The sequence below is a fragment of the Stylophora pistillata genome, chromosome 13 (assembly GCF_964205215.1).
Source record: "Stylophora pistillata chromosome 13, jaStyPist1.2, whole genome shotgun sequence".
NCBI classification, from domain to species: domain Eukaryota; kingdom Metazoa; phylum Cnidaria; class Anthozoa; order Scleractinia; family Pocilloporidae; genus Stylophora; species Stylophora pistillata.
In genome coordinates, this window is record NC_142531.1 from 23669610 (window position 1) to 23690553 (window position 20944).

At 36.9% G+C, this 20944-nt stretch overlaps 2 protein-coding genes across 2 annotated transcripts; one reads left to right on the forward strand and one right to left on the reverse strand.

Moving 5' to 3' along the window:
* Positions 1-122: 122 nt before the first annotated feature.
* On the reverse strand, positions 123-13324 carry LOC111330104 (sphingomyelin phosphodiesterase 4). The gene is made up of 18 exons (XM_088742516.1): positions 13179-13324; positions 12743-12826; positions 11665-11874; positions 10497-10602; positions 9729-9787; positions 9261-9412; positions 8597-8753; positions 8279-8350; positions 7378-7511; positions 6233-6323; positions 5725-5831; positions 4847-4970; positions 4370-4409; positions 3329-3483; positions 2757-2981; positions 2040-2207; positions 1699-1827; positions 123-1256 (listed from the first exon to the last, which is right to left on the reverse strand). The coding sequence occupies exons 1-18, from the start codon at positions 13266-13268 to the stop codon at positions 924-926; spliced, it is 2436 nt and encodes an 811-aa protein (XP_088598642.1). The 5' UTR covers positions 13269-13324; the 3' UTR covers positions 123-923.
* Positions 13322-20889, forward strand: LOC111330073 (coronin-1C). The gene is made up of 7 exons (XM_022934869.2): positions 13322-13660; positions 15397-15837; positions 17555-17674; positions 18920-19021; positions 19382-19588; positions 19953-20177; positions 20631-20889. Exons 1-7 carry the CDS (start codon positions 13466-13468, stop codon positions 20718-20720), a joined length of 1380 nt encoding a protein of 459 aa, XP_022790604.1. The 5' UTR covers positions 13322-13465; the 3' UTR covers positions 20721-20889.
* The last annotated feature ends 55 nt before the right edge of the window (positions 20890-20944 follow it).

Sequence of the window (20944 nt, forward strand, 5' to 3'; positions counted from 1 at the left end):
TTGAATACCTATAACACCATCACTGATATTGCATGTTACAGGGAAATTATACCAGCTGCATAGTTATCTCTCTGGAAAATGGATTGTCATTTTTCATACAAACTGAAAAGGTTTGTGAGAAGTTCATGGAAAATCATTGTTTATTGTGTCAACGACCTCCAAACTAAAAGAACTAAAGCTACTGGCTCCGGTTGTTCAAAGGGCGGATAACGCTATCCAACGGATAAATCGCTATCCAGCGGATAAGTGTTACCAAAATGCACTGCGCTATCCACCAGGCTCCGGTTGTTCGAAGGATGGATAATGCTATTCACTGGATAAAATCTCTATCCAGTAGATAGCGCAGTACGTTTTGTTAACGCTTAACCGCTGGATAGCGATTTATCCATTGGATAGTGTTATCCGCTCTTTGAACAACTGGGCCCAGATAGAAATTTATCCAGTGTATAGCGTTGTCCATCCTTTGAACAACCGGGGCCTGGTCTCTATGACCCCTTCCCCATTGTCTTTTGAACCCCCCCTTTTTTTTACCTACTGGTAAGTCCCAGTTCTTATGAAATGTACTCAGAAATAATTCAAGAGAGGAATAACAATATTGATAATAAGAATGACATGACAGACATAGTTGCAATGGGTCTTGTCGCTTCTTTATCACCATTTGACCTTCTACGAATTAAGAGCTTAAAATGCTTCCGATAATTTCTGTAGCACTTAAGGCTTAGCAGGTCTTTCCAATAACAACAGAAAAATACCTCAGGCCTTTAAATGTTAATCTAAGTCATGGAAATTTTTAGATCAAGAAAAATAGTAAGAATGAGTGTCCCTTAACTCCCCTGATATGCCAGCAATGGGTATGTGCATTCCCACAGCTTTATAAAATGATTATAATACTAACAATCTGTCTTTGCTACTATCTACTATAATTATGCCAAGCTTTTCTTGTGACAAGGTGTTAAATGGTTCAATACTATTGTGATCAAAACCAAAATCCATAACAAAATTACTAAAAAAACATTCATAGATGTTAAGTGAAAAAAAAGCCACAGTAAAAACAGATATAATAAAGTGCGGTATGAAGCAAAAACTCTAAGGCTAATCTGCAACTGTATTGGTTCCTGTGGGGATCGAGATGGGGAGGTTGACGACTGTCTTGAAGGAGTAGAGGAGGACAAAGACTTTAAAGCTGGTGAGAAAAAGCAAGCAGCTTGCCTAAAAAGTCTTGAATTTATGTACAACTTGTCCAAGGATTTGCCAAACTAAATGGGAGAGAAAAAGGTATCAGTAGGTAGCAGTTTACCTGGTGTCTCACTGATTTGCAGTTGTGGTAACAACTCCAGTGAAAACAGGAAATCAATTATTCCTCATCTTGATTACATTTACTGTGTACTTTCCAAGGTATGATACAGAAATAACAGTTTAAGACTGAGCCAAACCATTTCATCCAGGTATCATCTGCAAGAGTGTTGTTTATGCATGTAAGGAATATAATTCCCAGTTAAGTGCAGTAAACACACTGGCTTTATAAGGGGAGTAGAATTTATTGAAAGAAAACTTATTGTGTCTGAGCAAAAATGGGTTTAACCACACAACTTGGCCAGTGCAAGCCTTGAAATTATTACTGGCCTTGGTTTGGAAAGGAAAGACATAGCAGATAAGTAGAACAACTGAGATATAAAAGTTTACAAAGACATCTGCAACCTTTTCATTTAGATGAGTGGAGAGCTTGTACATAAGACGAACCAATGCAGAATTTTCAAAACTGCAAATTGGGGTAAGCTCTGGATCGCCACTATATCTCACTGGAAACTTGCGAAGACCATTCATCATCTAGGAAAGTAAAGTTGTGTCAGTAATGGAGCCAAGAGGCTGCCACAGTAGCGGCTTTTCCTGGTATCCATAGCGAAAAACATTTAAAGCATTACTCCTCACCCTGAATGGGATTGCCATTACATTACAGATAATCACCCTGCTTGTGATAATATCATGCCGTCAAGGAGAAAAAAGAAATTTATAAACATCCAACAATAATTTCCACATACTTGATATCTTCCCAAAGGAGTTAACACTGGACCTCTTTCTGTCTCAAGATGGTCTGGGAGAGAGGACTGAGAACCAGGAGCAGATGTGTGTCTGCCTCTGTTTATTGATGAAGGGATTTCCCACTGTATTGAACTGTTTAATGCGCTGCCATCTATGGATTCTGCATCCTAAAAGAAGAAATATCATAACAACTTGCAATACACGTAGAAAGCTATTTAGAGGTTTTACAGGTAAATATCTGGTTGTTGTTGTTGTTGTTGTTTTAATCATAGTTGTTTTCAAAACAGGATTAACCTTAAAAATATTTTCAGAGTTAACAGTACTTAAAAATGTAATAATTGCATAAGTGCAAAATCATGTCCTGAAACAAAACAAAAAGCCTACAAAACCAACAAAAAAAAAAAAAAACAACAACAACAAAACGACAGAAAACTTAATCCTTTAAGTGAAACATAATTAACAAGTCAGAGACTCAAACACAGGAGAAATACCAGATTTCAAAGCAAGAAGCATTAAAGATTTGAACAGTGTGAAAATTGTTGCAGGCATGCATGCATTCTCCCTTTTTGAAAAATATAAGTTTGTTTTCACGTTACTATAGAAAATTCTATAACATTCACTGCAAGAGAACAACAAACAGTAATCTTACAAGGAATATTCAAGTTTTTTTAAAATTCTCTTTACTATAATTTATTAAGTATTATCAGCAGACTAACCCTGACAATTTTTGGCAGAAACTCGCTGGTCTGTTTCAAATAAGACAAAACTTTACTGTCTTCATCTTTCCTTTCAGACTCATTCCCTTGTGAATCACCATGGTTGAAAAAATTTCTTAAGAAACCTGAGATTCCTCCTCTGTTGCCTTCAGATTCCTGAGCAGTCTGATTTTTAGCCTGTGCTTCATGAAGGGCTGCTAACACTCTTGTGCAAAGTTCACGCATCTGATAATTCATAGAAAGATGAACAAACAACCGCATTATAAAAACTTTTCTTAGCTTTTCTTTTTAAAATGATTCGGTGAAAGTTTTGCAGGTTGTAGAAAGAATTCCAGTTGTTCTTTATTTGCAAACTTTTCTTAGTAACGGTTGTCATTTCAGCAAAGGCTATCAGCTACACAATATCAGTGTTAGATGTGTAAATTTTTCCAAAAAGGTCAACCATTGTTCCTTTAAAGTTCACAGCAAATTTGCATACTTGAAAATTTTCCTCCTCCTCATCATCATAATCTCCTACTGATTTCAAAGTTAGGTGACATCATATAGATTTTGATCTTAACAATAATTCCTACCTTTCTTGCTCCTGGAAAGTGGAACACTGTTTTAAATGAACTTGGAGATCCTTCCAGCTCAAAAATGTGAGCCTTAATGGCTGAGCTTAATGTATTTGAATTAACTTGAGATGAAGTGCGGTGATTCCCTGATGGATTTAAAAATGACTTCTCTCCTGGGAAGATAAAGTAGAAGAGAAAATGAAATATCATGATGAGACCTTTTAAAGTTGTTGTTCAAGCTCACTGCTGGTGCCTTTGGTGATAAGAACTAATTTCTTTGGTCATTAATAAATATCAGTCTGTAAGGAGCAAAAAAAGAGAAAAGGCCAAAAGGTGAAGGAGGCAGGTATGGTAATTATAAAGAGATTTCATCACAACATTAGATGCTCACAACTACCAGAGGTGAAGTACCGGGGTAACATTCTGTAACCTTTTAACCAGCATCTAATTTCTCACTAAGATAACACTGCTGAATCAAGCATTAGGCTCATGAGAATTGAAGAAATGATCACAAACTTGAAAAGCTCTTAATTTTTAGCTAAAACTTCCTTGTCAGTGCCATTGGAAATGTATCAAGACCAGTATGGAGAATAAACATTCCAATGTTAGATGTGGATGAATGTAATTTAGGTGTAGTTAAACTTGAGCCAATGCAGTCAGCGGTGGTCTGTGGGAAGCCACATGTGGGGAGTTTGCATTTACTGGGTTTGTTGCAGGGGCATTCGTATTACGTTCCAGCTACGTTCTTGTTCGTGTTTGTTCACCATACTCAAGTGCCTTTTTACTCCCACTCCTCCCACCCCATTTTTTGGGCTTCATCATGCAACAGTGGTAAGTATGTCAGTTGGTAAGTATTTCCACTGATTTATCAGTGTGACGGTGCCGGGTGGTTGCTGCTCTCAGTGTTGCCATGGATACCTGCAAGCCTGGCTGGCATCACGCATGGCTCCACCTACACCAAGGCACCTTCCCCTAGCTCATCTATTGGTGATGAGTTTAAGGCATAATGGGTTAATAAGACTAACATGGACAAATGTAGTAAAACATTATAATACAGACCTTCCTCAATCATATCCACCAAATGAGTTTGGGCAAACACCTGTGAATAGTGATATTCAATCTTAAATTCAATTCTTATTTTCATTTAATGAAAAGCCTCAAATTTGATCTCAAAATTTGTTTCACCTTACTGAAAATAAGTTGCAGGCTAACACAATCATTAAGCTAAGAGTTACACAAAATACCAAAACAGGAAGTCATGTACCAGCTATGGCATACATTATGAGACATATTCATCCCAACACAAACTTTAATCCTTGATCTCCCATGAGTGACCAAACATAATTTCTTCTTACATTATCAATACAGTGCTCAGCAGATGAGTCACGAGAATAAGGAAAAATATAAATTAGGGGATTATTACTTGATCCGATACCAAAGTCTCCAAACTCACATTATAGTAATTGTATGGCAGACAATGAAGAGAACTGCTAATGAGATCTTAAGAATGAAAGGGTTGGAGAACTAACTCCTTACCTTCATGACCCTAAAAAGCAGATGAACATCCTTAGATGAAGTCAGATTGAAACGGCAGGCACGAGACACAAACTCAAACAACAAGGCAGAGTAAAACAGGAGGTTCTCAAAAACAAAAGATTTCCTGTTTGAAACACACAAAAAATTGACATACGGTAAACTTCATATGTTTGGGAGTTTTGGATCATGATAGCAGGCTACTGGAAAATTGTAGCAAAACAACCCAAGAAACAGTCTCCTCCAGAGATTACAAGATGTTACAGGTCAAAGGCTGCTCAAAGACATTTTAATTAGGAACTTGGACAAGATTTCTCTCAGTTTGTTCTAAAGTCAAACAAAGATTTCTGTACCCAAAAACAAAAAGGAAACTCAGGATGAAATCAAACCATGACATACTGAATAGCTAGGTACAGGAAAATTCGAAACTCTGAGCAAAGTCTTCCCTTCTTAATCTTCTCACTCCAAGGAAGCAAGGAAGGACTATAAAGTCATTTCTCATTATGATATTCAATACACATGTAAGGAGTAAGGTGATGAGAGAATTTAGAATTTTTAGAATTAAGATTTTAATTCATTTGTCACAGGAATGGCAGGAGAAAGGAACAGAACTTTCTGAGAAAAGAGGAAAGAAAGAGATCAAAATGTGAAAACTGTTGGATGTAACACCAAAATTCTAAGGGATAAAATTAAGAAAAAGTGTTTGGCAGACAGAGCAGACAATTCAAATTTAGATCTTGGGAGTGAATAAGTATACATCCTTGGATATCAATTGTCTACCCTGTCCAGCAATGTCAAAAGAAGCAAACAAATCATACTCAGAGTATACATGAGTTGCAAAGCAATTTCAAAGACGTCAATCTAATATCTATTTCTCTCACCATTCAGGTCCAGCCTCTCTGGACTCATCATCTCCAGATACCACTGAGCCAGGCTGGTTCTTTGAATACCTCCAAGGCTGAATGTAACTCAGCCATGTTTCCAGCACCTGCAAAGCATGATACAGTCAACAGCCGATATGTCTTTACCTCCTCAATGCTATACTTGTGTACTACACAAAATGAACTCATTAACACTTTAATCCATAAGTGTTATTGGCATCTTATTTCTCATCACAGTATCACTGTTGAATCACAAATTAAGGCCATGAAAATAAGAGAAAATTGATGATGACCCACCAGCTGAGAAGCTCTTAATTGTTGAAAAAATTCTTAAGGTCATGCAGTAGCATAGGAAACATATAGAGAGCAGTATGAAGAATATGAACACTACATACATACATACATAAACTTTATTTTTTCTCAAATTTAAGAGTAGCTTGTAAAAACTAATTTTTCCAAGAGAAAATGATCTTTGGATGTAAAGGGTTTAAATAGTACAGACACTCACATATTTAAAAGAGGGATCCAGAGGCCAGTGAGAAAAGCAGTGACAAAGGAAAAAATACAGCTTCTTTTGAAGAAATTGAGGAATGATGATGCTGACAGCAACAAAGAAAAAAAAAAATGAAGTGAAGTCAAAGCCAAGAAAATTGCTAAAAAGTTACAGCTTAAAATATCTTTATAATATTCTTTCTCTCCCCTCCCCTGATACAAAGTTATAGAAAGGCATTGCTAACAATAACTAATATTAACCTTATGATGAACCATTCATTAGAGGGAGGGGAGGGGAGGGAGGGAAGTTCCTTACCCAAATATTTTTCTAAGGAGAAAAATCAACCACGTTTACGATGCAAAATTTCTAAAATTAATAGTTCTGTATCTATAAGATTAATTTTAGCCACTTTGAAGTGTACAAAAAGATAAAAAAAGACTGAATAATACGCAAGTGTTAAGGGAAAATCTTTACTTTTGTTGTCAAAACTCTCCATACACTGACTATATGCTCAGACATCTACACAAGTGACAGAGACTTGGGAGCAATTAAGTCCTGAAGTAAAAGACTGTGAGGTCTCACAAAATTTAAAATGCCCAGCAAAAGGATCAGAAATATTACAAGGATCCTGTGAGATTTTTTTCTTCAGACTAGTAAACTACAGAGAAAATGAGTACAAGGATGGTATCTATGATACAGGGTTTTCATTAAGGAATGTGGTCACAGGAAAAAGTTGCAAAAGTATAGTCACATAATACCCACATCTGATTAAAAAACAGCTCAGGCAACCAAAATGTAGGTGGATAATTCTGGGCCACAGACAGACAATTCTTTGACATTAAATGCCTCATTAACCCTTAAATACCACAAGTGATAAACATGTAACTTCTCCCTATAATATCCATAGATTATCCAGCAAACAGGTAATGAGAATATTCACACTTATCTGGTAGAAGTTGTTGCCTTAATCTAGCATTTACTGGCAATTCTCAGAACTTATTTAGAAGGAAATATACAGCAGCTAGAGGGGAGAATTAACAATCAGATCTTGGGAGTTAGAGCCATGACCTTGACAAGCTCTTGTAGTCAGCTAAAAAGCCTGCCATCGCATGGTTAACTGAGTTTGCATTCACAAAAAAATACAAATAAAAAAATCATACCTCCTCAGTTCATCATATGGGTGTAATACAGAGAGCTGAGCAACATCAGACACCTTGGCATACACAAATGTATGAATGTGCTTCACTAAAATCCTTACCACTCGCACATGGTCTAATGTTGGCATGAAATACTCCTGCAAATTAACAAGACCTATTGTTAGAGTGTTACTGATTGGGCTCTACAATAAAGCAATCACTATAAATTTTAAAGCTGGCTCTACAATTCGGCAGGAGAATTTCCTAACCCTTTAGCCTAAAAGAGTGACAAACATCTCATTTCTTCTCACAGCCAAGTCAAACATTAAGGTCACCAAAATAACGGCCTAAAGAACTAAAGAAGCTCTTGATTGTTGAAGAAATTCTTCATGTTTGTACCAAAGGAAATGTATAGAGAACAGTGCTGTATAAAGAATAGACATATTGATGTTTAGATGTAAATGGTAAAGCTGGTTTTTATTCATTATACTTTTTGAGAGACACTTCCTGTCAAAGATATGAAATCAAAATCATCTGTATTTCATAAGAACCTAAGCCATCCAGCCATTAGACATTTATATTTAACAATCATTTGCCAAAGGCAAGGTGAATGTCGTTGAATAATCCTTGAGATGAAGTTGAGGGGATTATTCGACAATATTCACCGAACCTGAGACGAATAATTGTTTTAGTATAATTTCAGAGCTGAACAATAGAGAAATTTCTAAAATCATAACATTTTAGTAACATTTATTAACATTTTATTTTAACATTTTATATAAACCCCGTGCAGCAGTTAAAATAGCGTCATATAAGGAACTGCTCAACCAATCAGATTGCTGGAAACTCTTTGCTCAGCTCTGAAATTATACTAATAATCTATATACAGATGTACATTGTATAGATTCAGAGTAAATCACTGCACCTGGCTATGGGAGAGAACATTTCTTGAAATGGAATCCACTGTATTCTGATTCAGCCAGAATTCTATAAGTATCTACAAATCAGAGATTAAAACTCTATTACCCTTTTCTTTAATGTTACTGCGTTTGTTGTCTGTACATGTACTTTTTATTAATCAGCTCATTTTGTAGTTGCTGTTTCAACTGGTCTTACTGAGACTTCATAAAAAGGGTTGCAAATTCACATGTAATAACCACACTATTTCTGATAACATGTATCAGGCAGATTCAGTTTGAAATAAAACATGGACTTCTGGCAAACCAATAGAGGCATGATTCACCTGTAGAAATGTTTCCGATCTCCATATCTCTTGTGAGCTGTGATCAAACATTCCATGATGAGCAGTGGGCGGACTAACTCTACCAGTAGAAGGTTTAATCATACCACGGAACTGATTTTGAAAATACTGGGTCCTTGTGTACATACTGGGTTCATGCCTGTGTGAAAATAACAACAAAGGCCATAGGTAAGAATGACAAATAAAAGACACAAAACATAAAAGACACAAAACATAAAAGTGTTAATTCAAATGTTGAAAAATAAAAAATAAAAAAAAATCAAAGATACTGCAGTGCAGTGAACTTTAAGTTGCTTCCGATTCTAACAACAACCAGTTGTGAAATGTGGAAGTTAGTGAGAAGGGAGAAGCCGTGTTTTTGTGGTGTTATAAATTTGTGGAGTAAAATTTATAAGTCACAAATTGTTATCAATTGGTAAGGCAGAACATCTAGTTTGACTGTTAATTTGATACAATGTTCTACACATGTAGAGAGAGAGAACCCTATCTTGTCTTTGTGTTTATAGTGTACAACACATTTGGTTTAGTGTGCTCCACTTTATGCTAGTTAAGTGTGAAATTCATCTACCGGGTACCATTTTAGGGTGGGTTGCATATTGCAGAAGGCAGTTGTCAAGCAAGAAAGAGTCTCATCTAATATTCTCACCAGTTGGCAGATTTCCTCACTGAACTAGTCGGTGACTTGGTCTTTAAAGTACTGCGAGAGACAGCAGCTTCATCGGATGGTAAAAAAAAGTTCAGGTAGTCATCCAATACGATCAGGTAAAGAAAGTCCTGGGTTGCCATCGAGCTAGACTCCTACAGTCACCAGTTATGAACACAAGCACTGTTAGGAACACTCTATACATTACTCCAAGCTAAATTTATTTGACAACAAAAAAGACTGTTACTGTTGGGATGACAGAAATTTCTGAAATTATTTTCTGGCCACAAACTAAAAGTATAGATATAAATATATATACTGACTATGAGAAAGGAATTGGAAGAGGAGCTTGTTGGCAGCTGTTCACAAGCTCAAAAGCAATGCAAATAGACACAATATTGTAATTACCTGTTGGCATAATTTATCTGTTATCAGTTTGTAACATACAATCAGTCAACATTCCTTACTCACCCTATTGACTTGCTGATGTAGAATGTAGTAAGCAAAATGAAACATGTAGTATTCAAAGGTATCTTTAAAAAGTTAAGCAAATATTTACTACTTTGATTTGTAAATTATTAATAAATGAAAATTCACAATGTTCTATCTGGTTAAGATGTATACACATTGGTCACACTACCTCAATACTGTTACTCTTAAGATCTCATTTGTAATTTTCCTGACTGTGTGTCATATACTTCTTATGAGGTTAGTTGTGAGAAATTAATATTGGATCAACTAATAATCTCATAATTAATTTTTTTTTTGTTCTCATCACTCGTCTGCTTGATATTGTATTGATATTGTAAGGAGAAATTCTGTCTTGGTCACTCATGGGAGTTCAAGGTTTAGAAGTCTGATCAATCTTGTGATGCTCATGCAAATTATTTCCTTGAGTGATTTCTGATTTCATTTTTGCAGACATATGAATTTCCTGATATATTCTTTCCCATCTAAGATCCAAAGGTTTCCCACCAGAAATGGAAATACTGAATTAGGAACCAATATTTGAGATTTCACCACTTATTCCACATCATTTTCAGATCTAATTTATGGAGATTAACCAAGAATATGAAATTTGAAAAAGTTGACTTCCTTGTAAGCTGAGTTTATAAAATGGCATGTACCTGGGAACTCCTTGGAGACAGGTTTGGGTAAATGTTGCTTGTTAAGCAATTCCCTCTGCCCTCTGGTAGTACCAGCAAAAATCACTTTTAAAAGTGTTAATTTTATGAAGGATATTAAGCAATACAGTGTTCATAGTTCCACCAGGAGTTCTGACCGGTACTTTGTCTCGGTACAAAACTGGAATCATACCTTCTGAAAGTGATTTCTGTGTTGAAATCTGTATTGAAATTATATAACAAGTTTAAATAACTGGAATAAAGAAAGAAACTTGTATCATCCTGTTAAAACTTCTAAAGAGTACATTTTTACTGCAAGAGGCAGGAAAAGGACAGTATATTAACGCAGATGACAAAGGTATGAAGACATTATCTTTTCTAAGTTTCAAAAGAGAAATTTCTATGTGAGGTTATGCTGTGAGAAGAATCACCAGGTACCTGATGACTCTTATCTAAAAAAACTAGGGTACAATGCTCTCAAAAACTTCCATAAAAGCAAAGGTGTACAGTGTGTCAATGCCCCTGTGGCACCTACGCTCTGCTAGAGCACAGCCCCACCATGTCCTTGAATAAAGATATAAATTACAAAAAAGTCACAGCAAAAAATTCTCTTATTTCCCTGCTGTGAAGATAAGTAAAGTCTGTGAAGATAAGTAAAGTCTGTATACTAGCTAAGTGGCCCATCAGGCCAGCACTTATCTATGGTTTCCATAGCATGAAGCAACTAGAAGTATTTCTACTCCCCCCATGGATGGGATGCTAGTCCATCGCAATGGTTACCCCTTAGCATTAAATTTGCCAGTACCCATTTAAACACCAGGGTGGAGAGAGGCACTGAGAGCAAATTGTCTAGTCCAAGAAAAAAACACAATGTCCCTGGCCAGGGCTCGAACCCACACTGTAGTGTATTGTACCAGAAGTGTGAAAAGGTTGTGTTTGTAGGCATCCCATGATGCCTGGGGAAAGTTGTTGTTGTGGTACTCGTTGGATTCCATGTGGATAGTGTGTGGATTAAAGTATTGAAATCAAAGAACATTGAAGGTTTTTATTGCCGTATATCCAAATATCACACGCATCACTCGATCAGGAGACAAACCCACTAAACATAAGGCTACTGTGCCCCTACAGTAAAGTTAGTCTGATATTTATTCTGTTGTGTACCTTATTACAATCCATATTTGTTTTAATAGTAATGAACATGAATAAAAACAACATAAGCAACATTTTATAGCTATACAAGAAAACCAACCCACAAATGAACAAGCAAAGGTGTTGATACTTACAGGAAGGCAGCTGATAAAGAATTCATAACGTTTCAGTTCATCGGCCTGCAACATGTCAATCAATTTAAAAACTGCACCACCAGGTGACAAAAATTGATGTACTGTGGCAAAATCTTTGCTGTTTCGTTTGAGGGTTTTAAGACCCCAATCACCTGAGCCTGCATAGCCAAAAATACTACTGAGAAGTTGTGGAAAGAATCCATGGAGATTCTGGAACAAAAGACAAAAATGATTATCATAACTGTCCCCTATATAGCCTTTCAGTCCTCTTATGCTTGGTTGCTCATAGCTTTTTCTTATAGTTATTCTTTTGTTGTTGTTGTTGTTTTTACTGTACTCTAATTGCAATTTCTTTTAGTAATAGGTGTTGGTGCAAAATAAAATTCTTTTTTCATAAAGAACTGAATACATAATGAAGCAGACAAACTGACACCAGAGTCCAAGCTAGGAAAAACAAAAGTCAATTGAATATGAGGACTATGTAGAGAATGGAAGTGTATTATTTTCTTTTCTCTTTGGGGATAGGTTATATGTCATTGACCAAGCCTGATGTCAAGATACTGGATATTGGCTGAGTTTTTATTGCATTTTTTTTCCTGCCAAAAAAGGGTCAAGAAGGAAAAGAAGGAGGCTAACGTCCAGCCATCCATTGGGCTTGGTCAATAAAAGATTTCAATTAAATGAGAATCAACAATGACTTGTTTATTTCGAGAGCTGGAAAAGAAAGCCGACTGTATCCAGTTTGAGTTCTTTATGTTTTCTTTGTTACAACTAACTTCTGCTAATTTTTGCAACTCAATTGATGAAATCGTTCAAAATTTTATTTTTCTTGTGCAGGTCAAAGCTGGTAAGATGAGCCCACCTTGTCAACCCAGGTAGCCAATCAGAAAACAGGATTCCCTTCTTATAACCCATTCAATATTTGATAATGAGTTTGACAGAAAAGAAATTGTAATTTTAATCAAGGATAGGATTGGCATGGGATCATGTGCATGGTAAACTCTGTATAATTAACTAATGAACTTTGATCCGGTATTCACTATTAAATCAAACTAACATGGAATGAACTTCTCGGTACCTGGGTAGAAGAGGCCTCGATTAACTTTTCAATCTCCTCACATCTTTGACATAGAGGCTTCTGCAAAGCTTCCCTTGTTTTACTCTATTTAAAGTGAAATGTTACAGATTGACCTCTGGAAACCTGACAAACCCGGGTTTTAAAGGATTAAAATTCTATGGCAGAAAATATCTTTAATTTTTCTAAAGAATAACTAACATTTTCAGTCGCAAGCAAACAAGATACGATAGGCGACGACAATATATAAAAAGCTCATATTTCCGTTGAAACTTCTGCAGCATGCATATGCACATGTTAATTGACAATTCTGCACTGAGCCACATTTCAGAGCACCTCCTGTTTAACAAACTTGAATCGCGCTTAATCCTTGATCGTCGAAGAATAAGAGACAATACAGATGAATTCTTAAAAATACTTCAAAGGGAAAAAATCTTACCTTAAACACGTCGATACTCATGGCAAATTTCAAGATAGCGCGCCAAGGAGTTAAGGAAGGAGCCAAATGTAGAGGATTCAAACGAGACATTGAAATTAGGAGCTTTGATCATGTGACTATAACCAGGCCTCCAATGCGCCCCTCCCCATAACCTGCCACTTCTTCCTTGCCGGATCGTGACTGTTAGCTGCTCTTTGATCAGTGTCCTGAATTTTTGTTGTCTTAAGGAATCAGCGAAAGGACCAGAGATCTTAGATAGTTCTTTAGGGTATTTGGTACCAACGAATATGGCGAAGTTCGTGAGATCATCAAAATTTCGACATGTGTTCGGCACAGCAGCGAAAAAAGATAAGTGCTACGAAGGATTCCAAGTTTCAGGAAATTCCGTAGACTCGGCATACTGTGCAGTTAATCCTAAATTTATTGCTATCATTTTAAAGTCTGCTGGTGGTGGTGCCTTCCTTGTACTGCGACATGACGAGGTAAGCTTTCGATTTAATTTGCAAGCGAACTATTTCCTCCTAAGCCGTGTTGTTGTCTTTGCACAGGGAAATTCTCATTTTTCTTCTCCTCACTGTAATATGCAGGTCCCAGCGATGAACATTTGCTATTCGTTGAGCTTATGTTATGCTGATCAGAGCTGAAACTGAAAATTTTTAAGCGTTCATTAGAAAAACTGGGCGACGAGGAAGTGAGCAATTGAGGAGGGACCGTTTAAAAAATTATGCAGCAAGCTGAATATTCCAAAAATTATACGATAGTTATTTCAAGAGGATGTGAATTATGACATTTCTAGAACCTGCTACATTATTCATTAAGTAATGTTCTACAGAAAACTAAAATCTCTGCTAGAAGGTAGTTTCCTCCTTCCTCACCAAGATCAAGCCCCCTACCTTCCCCTCTATGTTTCTGTAACCCCATAAGTAACCCCCTTACAGTCTTTACTCATGGCAAAGTTCGTGTTAGCTCAATCGTGTTAGCTCAATTGGTAGAGCGCTGCACTAGTATCGCAGAGGTCAGTGGCTCGAATCCCGTACAGGCCTGATTTTTTTCAGGTCCGATCTTCGCTATTGCATAAATAGCGCTCTCTACTGCGAGGATCATGCTTCATACGTATCTAATACCGCAGTTCAAAATATATGAACTTCATATATACATTGTATCAGTCTCTACTCTCTTGATAGTCAACGTACCCATATCATTTAACTATATCGGTTTCTTTATGCTATTGATTTCCACATTCAAATGAATGGACCTTTACTTATCCCCACAGAACTAAACAACTTGATTAAAAAAAAAAAAAAAATTAGCTTTTTGTGCTTCAACTGTGTTTGTAGGGAGACAACTTGCTCATGTGGATATATTATGAAAATGGCTTAAATAGTTAAATATGATTTCCTTGATTGTAAACAACTTAGAGCCTGTTCTTGCACTGGTACATGAAGTTTTGTTTTGGCCTCTGAAACACACAATTGTCATACTTCTTAACTCTGCACCCTACCATCGGAGTGCATATTCTCCATACTGTTCTTCATATGCTCCCCAAGATGCTGACAAGGAGAATTTGTATTATAATCAAGAACTTCTTTATTTGGTGAACATTTCCTCTATCCTTTTAACCTTAATGTGGAAACCAGGGGTGACATTGTAAGGAGAAATTAGATGCTGGTCACTCTCAAGGGTCAAAGGGTGAACTCAAGGAGGAGATAATGTCATGTGACATATTGTCATGTGACATATTGTCATGTGACATATTGTCATGTGACATATTGTCATGTGACATATTGTCATGTGACATAATGTCATGTGACATAATGTCATGTGACATAGGTGAAAACTATAATCACTACAACTCACTTACTCCCTTGGGAAATAATGACTGCATTTTTTGACTTGAAGCAATCAGGTTGTGCACTTTAGAACAAGCAAATTTTTGTAATAGCTAATGTAAAGTAAATGTTTTCTCCCCATCATGACAGTTAAACAGTCTTAAATGAGGAAGTGAGTTGTAAGAAGCAAAACAGACATTTACTCCCTTCTTAAGAAATCTTGCACGAGTGCTGGACCCCTTTGGGGACATTGAGAGTCAAGGGGAAAGAAAATGCTTTTTCCTTGGGAGCCAGTCATAGAGTGCCTATTAATATTCTCTGTTGGACTTAAGAAGATAATTAATAACAATTATGATCACAGTTATTTCATTCACATTCTGCACTATTAGGTGGGACGCTTGGATCCTGATCATGGCCGGGTGGGGGGTCACAAACAAGATGTGTTGGATGTTGCCTGGAATCCTTTTGATGACAACATGATTGCATCATCATCAGAAGATACCACTGTAAAAATTTGGCAGATTCCAGATGAGGGCCTGGGCAAACAAATTCTTCAGGAACCTCTATTAACCCTGGAAGGAACTTCTCATCAAAGAAAAGTGCATCAAATCCTGTGGCATCCTGTTGCATCCAATATTCTACTTAGCGCCAGCTTTGACCCAATGATTATTATCTGGAACTTGGAAACTGGAGAAGCTGCTGTAGAAATTGACTGTCACCCAGATCTCATACATTCTGTTTCGTGGAATACCGTTGGAAGCAAAATTGTCACCTCCTGCAAAGATAAGAAGATAAGAGTCATTGATGTGCGCAAAGGAGAAGTCATTTGTGTAAGTTTAATTGATGTACCTTGTGCTTCAATCTGCTTAAGCTTGCCATTTGAAATATGCTTCCAATGGCATAAACCATTTTGAATCTCTTTTACAACTATACAAGTGGTGTCACAAGCATTATTCAAATTGCAAAATTGGCTAAGACTTCACTTAACATTTTAAGATGCTTTTGAATATGATTAATGAGACAAACACTTTGTAAAGGGTTTTCTTATTGATAGAAACTTTTACTTGTCATGATATAAGATGGCATCTTGACATAAAAGAAGAAATTCCATCCCATTTAAGGTGGCTCGTACCGGTTTTCATCTTTTTGATGGTTTTTAACTTTGAAAGAATACAACAGAAAGACTGACCAAGGCCAGTTGAACACTTTTACGGGGTTGAATTACATCATCATTGGTTATCCAAAAATAAGTGTCATTTGGTCACTAGCAGTTTCCACGGCAACACTTTCATAGGCTTCTTCAGACGCATTTTTTAGCTTGTGGCTTAAATAGTTCGAAAACTAACCTGGTGACCCCCTCATTTTTTTCAATGATTGCTTTTGGCACTTGAAAAGGAAAATGCACAAAGATTTTTAAAAAATTCTACAGAGCAGAATTTCAGAAAATCTACAAATAGGGCAGTTTTCACACATCGCAAATTTCCTTCCGTAGAATTTTCTAGTTTTTTTTTTATGATTCCTTTCGACGTTATCATATTGGAACAATAAAAAGAAGGGGTCACCGGACTTGTTTTCATGCAATAGCTTTCATGAGTTTAGCAATTTCCACGTGCGTTCTCGCACATTTAAAAATCTGGATTCTATAAGATCGACATTTGCTCATGATCTGTTTTAGCTACCGCTAACAATTGCGTGTGCTCGCGCAAGCACCTACGATCTGATGTTTACAGACGTTTACTGCTAAGAAAATCATTAAACAGCCGTCAAAGACAGCCTCCTTAACTCATCTTAAAAATCCTACACATGACCTCTGGCTATATCATATTATTTTCTTTGAAGTTTCAAAGTCTTTTTCCACTTCAGGTAGATTATCCTTCGCTTGAGTTCTTCTTTTTTCGCCGTCACAAGATTTCATATTGGTTGAATATTTGTTTTAAATGTGAAGCGAAGCAACCTTTACTTCTCCGAAAATCGTCTTCGTTATCTTAGTTTCTATCTCCTGCATTCACAGTGGCTGCTCAACACATCAAATACAAGCTCTTAGGTAAACTTCTCACAAAAGTAGAAAAAATTCCACGCGCCGCCATCTTTGTTTTGAATTTTCATCTTTTGATCTCGCGCTTCTTTCACACGTTTCTCTCGCACGCGTCACACAAGAGTGACCTGTTCCCTGCGCGAGGAAACTGGTACGAGCCACCTTAATTCCAATTTTGCTCGAAAACGTGATGAGTTTGATGAGGTGGAAAAGGGTTTATATGTGGTGCAGGATTAAGGCCAAAGTGATATGTTGAGGTGTAAACTTTACAGAAAGGTGTGTGTGATTTGCGAATTTATGCACAAGGCTTGACTTGCCTCCTGAAGTTCATGTGACCTGTAAATTTTTATTTTCATTTCATGAAAAACTCAAGATTTCCCTGAAACCTCACACACAAGAGGAGAGAATTGAGTTGGAAATCCTGTTTAGGGGCCAGGCTTATTTGAGTAAATACTATCTGTGATAGTGGTATATCATGAAAAAAAATTTATATATTTTTTTATCATTTGTAGGAAACTGCAGGCCATGAGGGAGCAAAGCCTCAGAGAGTGGCATTTTGCAGTGAACTGAATTACATTTTCTCTGTTGGATTTTCAAAGATGAGTGCAAGGCAGTATGCAGTTTGGAATGCGGTAAGTGTGGGTAACAATTAAAAGAACACCATCTAAATACCTTTGGAAGTGAATCAAAGGGATTTGAAACACTGCAAAATGAATTACACCGGCATTTGTTAACCCTTTACACCAGAAAATTAGTATACAAGCTCTCCTTACTGTTCTCCATTTATCTCCTATGGTACATGCAAGGAGAATTTTTCTAGTGATCAAGGACATCTTGACTATGAATTGTATCAGTCATCCAGTTGAGATTATGATAAAAAGAAAATAATTCAATTACTGGAAAATTATAGACAAATGTTTGACGTTTCGGCCATATCACACGGCCTTCATCAGGAAACTGCCGAGTCAGCCTAGGTCACACAAGTGTCACGTGTTAGCTGACTTGGCACGTCCCGTAACACATGGTCCCACGCGTGGGATAGTACAAACTCTTAATAAGAAAGGGGAGTTGCGGTTTGTACTATCGCACATGTGGGACCGTGCGTTACGGGACGTGCGGAGTCAGCTATCACGTGACACTTCACACAAACGTTGATTGTTCGTCCATAATTTTCCAGTATTTGAATTATTTTCTTTTTATAAGGACATCTTGACTTTGTGATCATTTCTTTTATCATGAACACCTTGAGATGAGCCACACCCACAGATCAGCTGCACTCTGAATTTAGCAGCTCAAAGTTTTTTGAAAGAAATCCAAAGTCGAGTCTTGAGAAGTCTTCTTCATCCACTGTTCAATGAACATAAACTCACTATTAACATTGCAATGGAAAATGCTTCAAAGTCTTAACCACAATTTTAGCACTTAAATATAATGAACATCATTTCTACCAACTTTGACATATGATTGATCATTTTTTGGTATTTGTTGACAGGAATTTCTTCATTCAACATAGTTTTTCCATAGATTTTTGCCTTACAACAAGAACGTGGGCAGAAAATTGGAAGCTTAGTAAAAACCAGGCATTAGATTAGATGTGAAAATGTTGACATTCACAACACATTTTCCAAATGTTCCCATAGATAAGCTGCACCCCCAATTTTTAGTAACGAGTTTTGAAGAAAAGGTGCAGCTTATCCACAGGTTTTTACGTTATTCTCATTACCCTCATGGTTGATTCAAGAGGTGATGCTACTGGGAGAAATAAGATTCTTGTCACTCGTAGGTTGTGAAGGCTTAAGTACAGGGCTGTAGCCTTTTTGCTGCCATTTGAAAAATTGTCACAAAACCCCCCCTCAAAATGTTCTTGTCTCTCTCAGGATACTCTGGAAAATCTGGCCATGGAGGAAATTGACCAGTCCAATGCCGTGCTGTTTATACACTATGACCCTGACACAAAGATGATTTATTTGGCTGGCAAGGTAAGATCATGTTTGAATCATAATTTTTTGAGGATTGGTGATGGAGTATAGAGGGCAGATGGAACAAATTCTGTGAGATTATCAGCAAGTTGTATAGTAGCCAGGTAATTTCTGCTTGTTTTCACCTGAAAAAGGGAGTTAGAAATTTAACAGCAATTGGTGAAACCACAGAGAGCCTTCTTTATGTTATGTGGGATCAATCTGGGCCAGAGGGGAAAATGTTTGGTTCTTAGTTGTTGTGCACAGACCTTGCTGTGCTTGGTCCATGCGTCATGACTTGGGGCCAAAAATTTTCCTGTTTTTTCCTCCCACTGACCAGCAATAAATAATTACATATTGTCATATTTGCTTTGTTAACAGGGAGACAGCATCATCAGGTATTATGAACTGGATAAGGAATCTCCACACTGTCATTGGTTGACCAATTATAGCACCAATGTACCCCAGCGAGGTGTCTGTTTCATGCCAAAACGTGGTTGTGATGTCTCTCTCAATGAAGTTGCAAAGTGCTTTAAGCTTGTTGCCAAAGGATACTGTGAACCAGTCAGTTTTACAGTTCCAAGGAAGGTATTTAGTATTCCCTTGAGAGATGTTGATTAAGATTCTAAATCTTTTTATTTCAGGATTTGTTTTAAAAAAAAAAAAAAAACTTGGAAAGTCATGAAATTCAGCAGTACAATTTTCAAGGGCTAGAAAGTGATGGAAAATGACCAAAAATAATGTCAGACCAGAAAAGTTGGAAATACTTTGATTAAAGGGTTATTTTAAAATTATTTCAAGACACGTTTCGCAATCATTAGTCCTGAGAAATACGAAAGAAAATTCTAGAGGTCATGGCTAGATAGGGAAAGAGTGCAAATGCAAATTTACAAATTTATCAGCAAACACTCAAAAGTCAACTTTGCCTTTGAATTTTAATAACTTTTACCAGTCAGAACTTTTTCAAGAGGACCTGTTTCCAGACACACAAGGCGATGAACCATCTCTTTCTGCTTCCGATTGGTTAGACGGAAAAGATGCAGAACCGAAAAAGATTTCCTTGAGGCCAGGAGGAGATGGAGCTGCAAAGGCTGCCAAGAAACCCAAAAAGGGGCTAGGTGGGCTTGGTAAGATGGCGCCAAAGAAAAAAGAGGCAAAAGCTGATGATGAAGAAGCGGTAAGTAAAGAGTTGCTATTTTACAAACTTGTCTTGTTTTAAGTATTAAATGCTGGTTGATGGCATGAATTGGGTCAACCACTAAGCTAAAATAGTTGGTCAGTTACATTATTTTGTCTTTACAATTAGTTTGAGTTTGAGTTTTTTGCATCCAGGTTTCACGATCCACATGCGGTCAAAAAGCATGTGAAAATACTGGGTACAGAAGAGGTAGCATTTGGTTGCTTTTCACTTGGAAAATTTCACAGCTATATGAAATTTTCACGTGAAATGTGTGGAAACCATGTGAAAGACTTCTAACTTAGTGAGCACCAGGGCATGTCTCTATTAATAATCTAGTTATCACTGTTTCTCCATAGAGAGAGTTGACCTGTGCTCATGACATCACTCCATTTACTTCTTTAGCTACTCTTTCATCCTGTAATAAGTTATTGAAAACACATTGATTTCCAGGAATTGATCGAGACAGTGAAGCAGCTTAAACTCAAGGTGGAGGAACAAGAAAAGCGAATCAAAGCTCTGGAGGACAAAGTTGGACACTGAGAATTAGACTTAAACTTGAAAGAATGGCTCAACAATGAAGTTTCTAAGCTACTAGAGTTTAAAATTGTACCAGTGGTGTTCTGAAGCAGCTTGGTTGTTAAGTTTGTAAGCATGAGAACTGTATTTTTCCATTTCAAATAATTTTTATTAAAATGTTATTGCTATTGAATATGGTTATTACTGACCCGTTAGCCTTAACAAAACCAGTTCGACCAGAGTCCTTT